This window comes from Dasypus novemcinctus, chromosome 5 (genome assembly GCF_030445035.2).
Source record: "Dasypus novemcinctus isolate mDasNov1 chromosome 5, mDasNov1.1.hap2, whole genome shotgun sequence".
NCBI lineage: Eukaryota > Metazoa > Chordata > Mammalia > Cingulata > Dasypodidae > Dasypus > Dasypus novemcinctus.
The window spans coordinates 26,789,796-26,801,466 of record NC_080677.1 but is presented as its reverse complement, the minus strand read 5'-3'; the positions used below and the strand labels follow the sequence as shown (position 1 = coordinate 26,801,466).

Below are 11,671 nucleotides of genomic sequence, written 5' to 3'. Positions count from 1 at the left end.
TAAATTCTGTGTCTCATCAGGATTTTTGGTTTGTTCCTTTGACTGAAATATCTTCTTGTTTCTTAGTATGGCTTATAATTTCTTGCTGATGTCTAGGCATCTGAATATGTTGGTGAATTTATTCTGACAATCAAGTTTTTTCTCTTGCCTAGTGGTTTTGTTTTATGATTTTTCTTTGATATTTGGCTCAACTTATTCTAAAATTTAAAATTGCCTGGCTTAAGTTATCAAAATCACAGCAGAAACATTAAAAAAACAAATAAAGACAAAAAAAAATCACAGCAGTGACTCACTAATGGGGCACAGATCCACCTCCAGGAGTTAGGAACAAGAGATGCCTGAAATAAGTTTTTTCCTTGCAGTTCTCCAGCTGGCTAGAAGATGGCAATCTTTGGTAAATCTCTCTGCAGAGGTGACTCTTTCAACTACTATGAATTCCCTCCCTTACTCAGTGTCCCCTTTTCTTTACACTTTTCCATTCTGGGACCCATCCTATCTTACAGCAGTTCAGTTTAACCATCCCCCACCCCCCCCTTTTTTTTTTTTTTTTTCTGTGAGGCTTTTCTGCCTCAGATTTCTTCCCTATGATAGTATCCCACCCTGGGGAGCTAGATAGGGCAATCCAGAAAGGTGTGTCAGTTCAGAAATGTAATTTTTGCCTTTTCCAACCAACTGAAACTGGATTAAAGGCTTAACAGTTACCAGCCTTTAGATCACATCTCTCTTCCTAATGCACCCCACCCCACTCCACTCTTGGAGTCCCTTTTGTATACAGTACTCCTTAGCCACTTGTGTTCAGTCCTGGGTCTCCATGGACTTAGGTGCCTGGTTTTTTTATAGGTCCCTGTGCTTGGATATGCATGGAGTTCTAACTCACTGCTGTGAGTCACTCTAGTCTCTGTCCTTGGTGGAAGGGATCTGGGCCAGGCTGCCTCTGTATGACTCCCAAGCTGTACAGGACCAAGTGACAGGGTAGGGGATGGAAACAGACCCGTGGTCCAGAATGGAAATCTCCTGAGATTTTTGTGTGTTTGATTCGGCATTTGTAGTCTTTCTCCGTCTCTATTGCCCTCCAGGCAAGTGCGATTTGTCCTCTTACTTACTAAATCTCTGGGGAAGCTTTTTTACGTGATGCCTTAGGTTGCCATGTTGATGACATCAGTTTCAAGCCTGCGTGGAGGTCCATCATCACAGTTGCTGCCATCAGACCCTGTGTGTATGGTACCCAGACGAGAGAGGCCAGCAACCAGGTTAGGGATTTGGGCACCAACCTGCAGACCAGTCCCGATAGCAGGGTCGCCTCAGGCACTGTCACTGCCAAGTCTCATACCCACTTCTGTGCACTGGGGACAATGCTTCCTCTCATGCCTTTGTGGTCCCTTCACCTTGGGTTGGACAGGGTAATCAGGACCCTCTGCTCAAGTGGATCTCATTATGGTGTAAGAGTTCTTTACATGTTCTGGATACGAATCTCTTATCAGATACATGATTTGCATTCTGTGAGATGTCTTCTCACTCTTTTGATAGTTCCTTGAAGCACGAAAGTTCATAATTTTAATGAAGTCCAATTTTTTTTTTTTTTTTTTTGCTTATGCTTTAAGCCTCACTTTTCAATGGGATCAAAACGTTAAGGAGATTCACAAGATACAAGATCATCACCAGTCCTCCACATCAAACTTAGAAAACCAGCCCGAAAGTGTTTTTCCCATATTAAATTAGGTCCCTGTAACTCAAAACTTAGCATTGCCAAAACTGGCAGACTCAGAAGTAGCTGGATGAAACCAGTTTAGGCCCTGCCAGGATGCTGTCAGTCTCTGCCAACTGTTAGGGATCCATGGCCTGAGAGCTTCAATTGGACTGCATAATTAATTGGGTCCACCCTTAAGATGCGAATTACAACACTACATATGTTGTCCTTTCCATTTGTGAAAAGCTCCCCTCTCCCTCAGCAAGTGGCATATATGACAACACTGCCTTCTGGTGGGGTGGGAAATTTTCTAAAGCGGCAGACTCACCAGGTCTTACTTGAGACAGATTTTCCTTTTCATCCAGCATGTTTGAAACTTCTCAATTTCCACATCCCCTTAGAAATGAATTTTGAGCATCCTGGTTCTGTATTTAGGTGGGCTCAATCCACTGGCACAGCCTCTAATACTCAACTCTGGAGTAGGCACATTAGTCCATGCAACAATGACTGCTTTCATTGCTTATGAAGGTGGCTTAAAATTGTGCATCCTCCTTGCTAGGTAAGACTTCTCCCTTTTCCACATTTATTTCAACTGAAGACTCACACCCTGCAGATTCCTCAACAGAAGGTGCTGCTCACCATTCTCATGCTTGTGCTCCCAGGGGCCTCCTGATTAGAAACCGTCAGGAGCCCTTAGAGATCCTGCTTTTCCTCAGCTTTGGATGCTTTGGGCCTGGGGCAGCCTTTATTTCTACTCCATCTCATTCTGCAGTAGTGCCCTATATTCCTATACTTCCCTCCATTGTTCTGCTTCTTTCCTAAGACTCTGCTGCATTTCTAACCACATCTTAAATTGCTTTCTTTCCCTTTCTAATAGAAGTAGCTCTATTATTTGATGGAAATGTTTTTATTTTTACGTTTTTATTATAAAAATGTTCTAATGTAGAGAAAATTTAAGACTAGAATAATGAACACAATAAAAATCCTATTTAGAGTCAACAATTAACATTTTGCCCCTAAACACATCAGCGTGCAAAATAAAAATTTAAAAGCCATTTTCCTCCATAATCAAAGCAGCAGTATCATAGCTAACAACTTTATCAATCACTACCTAATATCTAATAGATTGTAAAATTAAAATTTCCCACTGTTCTTGAAAATCTCCTGTTGATCTTTTCAAACCAGACATCCACCAAGGACCACCCATTGCATTTATTCTATATAGGATAGTACCACTTCTCCCCCACCCCCCACAATGACATTAAGTTATTTAAAAGTCCAGGTCAATTGTCTTGTATGATGTCACACATTCTGGATTTGTCTAATTGTTTTCTCATGGTTTAGTGTAACTTATTCCTTTATCCTCAGCCTTGACAAGTTTCAGCATATTTTAGCAAGAATATTTCGTACTTGATGCTGTATACTTCATATTAAATCACACCAAAGAAACCCACTATAAGTGATGGTAAGTTTGACTGCTATGTTCAAGTAATTTTTACCTTAAAGTTGCTTTCTCCTTTCTGACAGAAAGAGGGAGATTTCTTCTATTATGTGAATGTCCAGTTCCCATCAACCTTTTATATAATGGTTTCCATTAGACATTGGTGATCCCTACCTGAGTCAGTTAATATTTGAAAAATGATGATTTACTAATTCTATTTTTCTTTCCACATTTTTTAACTAACTTTTAATTAAATTAAAAAACAAAAAAATTGTTAAAAGTCTTCTCTCTTCAACTGGTACTTTTGGTTACCCTGAAATACAGTTCCTTCTGAAAATGTGGCTAAAATCATTCAATTACCAATTTAAGAGTAAGGAATGGTATAAGAGCCTGCTCAATGTAGAGAAAAGATACTTTTTCCAAAGACAAAAACAAAGTACGAGATTAACATATGACTAGATAAAAATACCATTATAAGTCAAAATATAAATTAGGGAAATTATTTGTAAAATACATGACTAAAAGTAACTACCAAGAATTCTTAAGTTAGTAAAGGACAAACATTTCAATGGTAATTCACAAATTACAAATGAGTTCAAAATTAATAAAGAAAATTTAAAACAGCAGATTTTCCCTATTACAATAGCAAAGAAGGAGAAAAGACAGGACTATTCAAAAAAGGACTTCGATGGAGGCTACAAAACAGGATCCTCATCATTCAGGATGAGCAAGTTTTGTAAAAATAAAATGTGTACTGAGAGTGTACTAAGAAAGTCTAAGGGGACATACAGCGAAGTGTGATTGATATTTTCCTTTTTGCATATCTGCATTTTCTACAATGTGTATATATTAACTTTGTATTTCATTTGTTTTTCATAGGGGTTATTAGAACTTGAGTTCAGTAGAAAAAAATCCTCATTACAAAACATTAGATTTTGAACTAAATTTCATAAGTAATCATTTCTGGTTTTTTAAATGCACCAGTTCAAAATCAGAGTTCATCATTTTGTTTGGAATTGTTTTTGAGAATCAAATGACCACATAAATAAGGAAGCAAATAGGAAAGCGAGTGACAAAATAACTACAATCTTTATCCCATTAGCTACTGGGATATAATGAATAAAACTACAATTTACCAAAAATGCCTTTATTTTTAAAGTCTTCAAATAGCAAACTGTTTTCTTCTTTTTCCAAGATAATCATGATTAACTTACAAAAACTGGCATTTACAATGAGTCTTCAAAGCATTTCCCTTTAACGGGAAACTTAGCTTTACAGACTCTAAACAGTGAAAGGTAAAAAAAAAAAAATTCCATTTTGTTGCCATTATAAAACAAAACAGAATCTAGCATAAGTCAAGGAAATTCATTCACACTTCAGGTCCTTCTCCTCCAGGAACCAGCTGCAGGGGAGAAAAAAATGTTATTAATAACACCACCACAACATCATCTAAAAACTCGTACTAAATGTTCCTCATTGACCAAAGCCACCTTTGTCTCTCCCCTTTAATTTCATTCCCGTTTTTCCTGGTTGTTAATATCTGTTTTCTATTTCTAATATCATCAATTAATACTCATAGTGTCTCAGCAATGATTCTGAACAAAATAAAAGATTAAAAAGCCCATGCAAACTAATCCTTAAGCCCAATGCCATATTCAACAGCTCAGCTTTAGGATCCTGACCACCACAGCATCCTTTTCCCATTTTAAGTACCACTAGGATTTAGACATTTAGTTAATCAAGCAATACTATGAGTTATTTTTTTAACTCCTGTAACAAAAAATGGGCTAACATCTCAATAAAACAAATTCATGGGAAGCGGATTTGGCTCACCTGATAGAGCATCCACCTACCACATGGGAGGTCCAGGGTTCAAACCCTGGGCCTCCTGACCCGTGTGGAGCTGGCCCACGCACAGTGCTGATGTGCACAAGGAGTGCCCTGCCACACAGGGGTATCCCCTGCATAGGGGAGCCCCATGCACAAGGAGTGCGCCCCGTAAGGAGAGCCACTGCCACGCGAAAAAAAAAAAAGTCCAGCCTGCCCAGGAGTGGTGCCGCACACACAGAGAGCTGATGCAGCAAGATGACACAACAAAAAAGAGACACAGTTTCCCAGTGCCACCGGATAATGCAAGTGGACACAGAAGAACACACAGTGAATAGATAGAGAAAGCAGACAAATGGCAGGGGTGGGGGAAAGGGGAGATAAATAAATAAAATAAAAAAATAAAAAATAAAAATTCAGGAAGCGGATGTGGCTCAAGCAATTAAGCTCCTGCCTACCACACGGGAAGTCCCTGTTCAGTTCCCGCTACCTCCTAAAGAAGACAGCAAGTTGGCATGATGGGCAGGCGCAGCAAGCTGACACAAAATGATGCAACAAGAGACACAAGAAGAAAAACATAATGAGAGACACATCAAAGCAGGGAGCAGAGGTTCCCAGTGCCTCCTAAAGAAGACAAGCAAGACAGCAAGCTGATGTGGTAAGCTGACACAAGATGATGGGACAAGACACAAGAAGAAAAAGCATAACAAGAGACACAAGAAAGCAGGGAACAGAGGTGGCTTAAGCAATTAAGCACCTCCCCCAGGTTCAGTTCCCCATGCTTCCTAAAGAAACAAGGATGAACAAACACAGCAAATGTAAAACAATGAAGGGGTGGGGAGAAATAAATAAATAAAATAAGTCTTAAAAAAAAAATTCAATGTATCTTACCATTGTTATATTATTTCCATTTAGCAAAATCTGATCTAATTTAGTAATCCTCCTTCCTTCTGGTGTGATTTCACTAAATGAATAGATAAAGCAGAATCTTGATGAACAGTGGTAATAAAAGCCAACATTTTAAAAATACATTCCCTCCTCAAAAAATTTATTCTTCTATAGAAATAAATGTGAGGTCAGGCAATAATATCAAAAAACTTTCAAAAACAAAGATTGTTTAGTGACTAATATATCTTCTTCAAAGATAAAATAGACTAATTAGTCTAAGATCCACTAGGATTGCTCTTAATAAAATAAGCTGAATTTGCCACAGAGCTCAGATATGAAATGAAATGTTTACCAGGCTCACTTTTTCTATAACACATCGATTACTACTGAATACTACCCATTAAACTAACCTGTAATCAATTTGATTTTAAGAGAGATCTTGACTATGATCTTTACACTTAATGTAATTGAGCTATCATTTATATTTTGTTAGACAGTTAAATGCTATTATTAACAATTCCTCAATTTGACATGGGCTCACGAATTCCTGGCTGGTTTTTTGTTGTTTTTTTTTTATGATTTCAACCTTAAGGCTTTGTCTACACTAACCTCGTAGCAATTTAGTAATAATTATATGAAGGCAATAACCTCTGACCCAACTTTACTAGTAACAGATACAAATTCTATCTAAGGTAATTCCAACAGGCAATGTTTTCTTATAAATCATTTTACTGACTCAATAGTACTAAAACTGCCTTAAATAAAAAAGACATCCCCACCAATCCTTTCATTCTTAATATTACTCACAACTCGGTGACATCTTCCAGTACCATATCTGAAATTTGGTGTTAAGAAAATAAATATACTGGTTGAATTTACTCTTTCTTCTGCTTTTGTTCAGTTTTAATTATAATGTTTACACAATAGCTCAAACTTAAGATGCTTGTTATTTGTACAGTTTTAATGTTTACACAATAGCTCAAATTTAAGATGACCTTTACCTTCTTTTAGCACATATACCTCTTAGAGCACTATAAAAATTATACCGATTAAATTTATTTCTATTATAATAGTAAGGACTGAATGCATATAGTTCTTGTTCCTGTTATTGAATACCTAAGAAAAACCTATACAACCACCAACTTTTTAAAGGATACTGACAAAGTCGTCGAATCCTAGAAGCGTACCAACAATTTCTTTATCACTCTTCATTACAATGTGAATTCTTGATCCTATACACTTATCCACAAGCTCTATGGATATATTTAAATTTGAAATAAAAGAGGGAGGAAAAGATAATTTTACCTATTCATTATTTCAACAAGATTTGACTGCCTACTGTCACTCGTTACTTGAATGTAGAAGATAAACCAGGAATAATATTCAGTAACTTCAGATATTATACTACAAATTTCTATTCAATTATTACTTTAACAGAAAAGTTTTCCCTAATTTCCACTTACCTCTCCTTTGTAATAATTCACCATGGTGGTAATTTTTTTATATTTTTGTGGATTATTTTGTTAATATACAAACCCAATCCACCTCCACTACACTCTAAGCTCCACTAGAGCAAAGACCATGCTTGTTTTTGTTCATCACTGTATCCCCAACAGACACTGCCTATCATATACTGGTTATTCAAACAGAGCTTGTCGAATGAAGGAATGATAACTTTTCAATCAAGGTCCATTAACTCAATCAGTCTTCACCAATCATAAAATATTAGAGGAGAGGGAGGCATAATTATCTTTACCAGAGATTCCTGTCACTACTTCCCTAATCTAACAATGGCTATCCTCTGTCCTGATAGAAGTTTGAGCATTTCTTTGGCCAAACATGGTATTTGCTTGGCCAGTGTCTATCTTCTCCACTGGCTTGTACGTTATTTGAGGGCAGTAGCCATGATTTAAATTTTTTGTGGAATACTGCCCGGGCACGGCGCACAGTAGACGCCCAACAGCCGTTTATTAAATGACTTAATGAATGGTAAACAGCTAGTTTCCAGACTCCTCTTTTAAGGTTCATTCCAGACCGTGGTGCTTCTCTCAATAACCGGCCAGGGTTGGTTAACCAGACAGAGTCTAATCTAGGGATCTTAAATGACGGGCTGAAAAGTGGGGCTGTTACCCATGACATGGTAGAGGCGAGCTTAGAGCAGGTAAGTCAGAAATGCGTTCACTAAATGTACAGCTTTTCCGATGACGGTTTGGTTTGGGGATTCAAAAGTCCCTGCCTCAAGGAACCCTACAATGCTAATGCAGGGGCGGCCTGGGGTCGCCGAGACGTGGAGCCTAGAGACGAGCCACAGGGAGGAAAGCAATTGGTCTGATATATTTTCCCCACACTCCGGATCCTCGACCCCACCCCTATTCGCTCCCCAACCCTGAGCTTCAACGCCCAAAACCACGATTACCTAGCGGCAGTAGCTGCGACGGGTTAGTAGTCGCGTTAGCAGCCATGGCTACGCCGGAAGTGGCCTGCGTCGATCGCTGCCGAGAAGGAGAGTTTGAAAGAGCGCGCTTCCGCTTTCTTCCGCTGCCTAAGCAGGCTCGACCAATCTGAGGCCGAGCGCACGATCGGTCCCCGTGGGTCGTGCCCTCTGGCTTTGCCAGGCAGTGAGATTCCGTGGAATGTTTTTATTTACTGAATGTTCTCCTGTTTCCCCAGAAGCCCTCCGTCCTCGAAGTTTTGGAGAGGCGTTAAAGATATCTTAGTTTGTACTGGAGCCATCATATGTATTTTGTTACACAGTCTTCCTTCACCCTGGAAGATTTTGCAAAACATTTTGAGTCTTTTTATTTTCTTCTAGAAAGTAGCATCTCATCTCAAGCCAGGTATCCTTCTTCAGACCAGTAAATCCGTTCCTTTTACACGCCACCAATTCACTGATTTGCAATTTTTGTAAAAAGTATTCATTTTTTAAGGCGATTTACTGTTTCAGTAGATTGAAAGCCGACAATCAACTTTTTTTTTTTTAAGATTTTCCGTCTGGAAACTTAAAATATTTTTTCTTTTTTTCTTTCACCACTTTAATTCATTGTTCTTGTTACGTCTAAGTGGCTATACTGCCCTGTCTTTTTAATTCACTACTTCTTCAACGCTTTCTAAAGGTAACCACCAGATGTCACTCTAAATTGTATGTTAATATATTCACATTTAATTTTAAAAAGTGCTTTGTACTTGTGTTTTGGAAATAGAAAACAAACAAGTTCTCCACTTCATTCCGTTTTATATTTGTATCCTAGGAATTTAAGCTAAATAGACTTGAGTCCAGAGAGAACATCATTCATTCATACAATCAATGGTTATTGAGCATCAAACTTTCATTCTTGAGCAGATAAATATTTGCATATTGGGAAGCAGACTTGGTCCAATGGATAGGCCATCTGCCTACCACATGGGAGGTCCGCCGTTCAAACCCCGGGCCTCCTTGACCGGTGTGGAGCTGGCCAATGTGCAGGGCTGATGCAAGCCAGGAGTGCCCTGCCAATCAAGGGTGTCCCCCACGTAGGGGAGCCCCACGCCCAAGGAGTGTGCCCCATAAGGAGAGCCGCCCAGCGTGAAAGGAAGTGCAGCCTGCCCAAGAATGGCGCCGCACACACAGAGAGCTGACACAACAAGATGAGGCAAGAAAAAGAAACACAGATTCCCAGTGCTGCTGATAAGGATAGAAGCAGTCACAGAAGAACATACAGCAAATGGACACAGAGAGCAGACAACTGGGGGGTGGGGGGTGGGATGACAGAAATAAATAAAAAATAAATCTTTATTTTTAAAAACTTGCATATTATTTGATGCATTTTGCTGAGTATGCAATAGTGCGCAAAACAGAAGGGGTCTCCTGCCCTTGTAAGCACTTAAAGATAAATGGGGGTGAAAGACAATAAACGAACATTATGTACAAGGCAATGTGAAATTTAACATAGAAAGCAAGAACATTTCTTTTAAGATATGCCTCCATAAGCATGAACAATAACAACAAAAACAGATAAAATAGTGTTCATATAAATCAAAAACTTTTATAAGTCAAAAGATGCTACCCAGAAAGTGAAAAGACACTTCTTTTCATTTCCTTGAAAGTTTAAGCAAATACCAGGCAATGGGTCAGCTTAAACAATGGGAATTTATTTGTTCAGTTTTGAGGCTAAGAGTCTATATCAAGGCATCATCAAGTTGATGCTTTCTCCCTAAAGACTCTGGCATTATGGGGCTAGCTGCTGGCAATCCTTGGTCCTTAGCTCATCACATGGCAAGGCAAATGGCAACTTCTCCTAGTCTCTCCCTTTTCTTCCTACTTACAACGGGTTCACACCCACAGGAATGGATTAAGTTTAAGAACATATTTGCCAGGGTACATATAGCTCCAAACTACCACAACACTCTACAAAATGAGAGAAAATTATTGTTAACCATATATCTGTTAAGGGTATAATAGCCAGAATATATGAAGAACTGCTACAAATCAACAATAGGAAAGACAAATAACCCAAATTAAAAATGGGCAAAGGTCTTGAGTAGACATTTCCCCAAAAAAGGTATACAAATGGCCAATAAGCACATGAAAAGATGCTCACCATCATTGGTCATCAGGAAAATGCAAATCAAAATCACCAAGAGATACCACTTCACACCCACCAGAATTGTGATTGTGCAAGGATGCAGAGATATAGGAATCCTTATACATTGCTGGTGGCATTGTAAAATGGTGCAGCCACTTTGGAAATCAGTTTGGTGATTCCTCAGAAAATATATAGAATACCATATGTTTTAGTTTACCAAAGGGGTGCCAAAGCAAAGTACCGGAAATGGGATGGCTTTTATAAAAGGGATTTATTTGGGGTAAAAGCTTTTGAAAAGTCCAAACAAAGGCACCATCAGAGATGCTTTCTCACCAAAGTCAGCTATTGTTGATCCCAGCATGTTGCCACATGGTGAAGCAAGATGGCTGCCAGTCTCTGCTGAGGTATCAGCCTTCCTCTCTGGGCTCACTATCTCCTCTTAAGCTGCTATATGGGCACAGACTGTTGGGGCTTCCTGCTTAGGGGACCCTATAGTCCTCTATCTTAAATGGCTGGATCAAACATAGTGGCTTCCTTTTTCTGTGTTTGAGTCTCTCTCTGTGTTTCTGTTTATATCAGACCCAGCAAGGGGGTAGAGACTCAATCTGAGTCATGTCTCACTAACTTAGTCCAATCAAAAGCCATGAAGCAGGAGCAGGTGTAGCTCAGTGGTCGAGCACCTGTTGTGCATGTGCGAGGTCCCAGGTTCAATCCCCAGTACCTCCTAAAAAAGAAAAAAAAAAAACCCCTAAAGTGAGCTTTTCAAGTAATCTAATCAAAGGTCTCTCAACTGAATTTAATGCAATCAAAAGATGTCACACCTAGAGGAATAAATTAGTTTACAAATTAATATTTCTTTTTGGGGGGATTCATAAAATAATTTCAAACTGTCATACCATATAACCCAGGAATCCCAGTTCTTGCTATATACCCAAAAGAATTTAAAGCAGGAACTCAGACAGATATTTGTACATGATGCTTATATCGGCATTATTCACAACAGCCAAAAGGTGGCATCAACCCTAGTGTCCATCAACAAATGAATTGATAAACAAAATGTGGTATATATAAACAATGTAATATTATTCAGCCATAAAAAGGAATGAAGTTCTGATACATGCTTACAACATAGATATTCCACTGTTGGGTGAAATAAGCCAGATACAAAAAGACAACTATTGTATGATCTCACTTACACGAAATACCTAGAAGAAGCAAATTTCATGGAGACAGAAAACAGGTAGCAGGTTATGAAAGGCTGGAAGT

The 11,671-nt window shown here is 38.7% G+C and overlaps 1 protein-coding gene across 1 annotated transcript; it reads right to left on the bottom strand.

The window, feature by feature from the left end:
- Positions 1-4,259: 4,259 nt before the first annotated feature.
- Positions 4,260-8,340, bottom strand: LSM5 (LSM5 homolog, U6 small nuclear RNA and mRNA degradation associated). The gene is made up of 5 exons (XM_004463300.4): positions 8,260-8,340; positions 7,001-7,096; positions 6,651-6,678; positions 5,847-5,919; positions 4,260-4,530 (listed from the first exon to the last, which is right to left on the bottom strand). Exons 1-5 carry the CDS (start codon positions 8,303-8,305, stop codon positions 4,498-4,500), a joined length of 276 nt encoding a protein of 91 aa, XP_004463357.1. The 5' UTR covers positions 8,306-8,340; the 3' UTR covers positions 4,260-4,497.
- Between the last annotated feature and the right edge of the window lie 3,331 nt (positions 8,341-11,671).

Bases quoted from the DNA above. Each gene is read 5' to 3' on its own strand.
- LSM5 (XM_004463300.4), bottom strand. From the start codon at position 8,305: ATGGCTGCTAACGCGACTACTAACCCGTCGCAGCTACTGCCGCTAG. The intron at 7,097-8,259 runs GTAATCGTGGTT...ATATATCCATAG, and splicing joins GTCGCAGCTACTGCCGCTAG to AGCTTGTGGATAAGTGTATA. The intron at 6,679-7,000 runs GTATCCTTTAAA...ACCAAATTTCAG, and splicing joins AGGATTCGACGACTTTGTCA to ATATGGTACTGGAAGATGTC.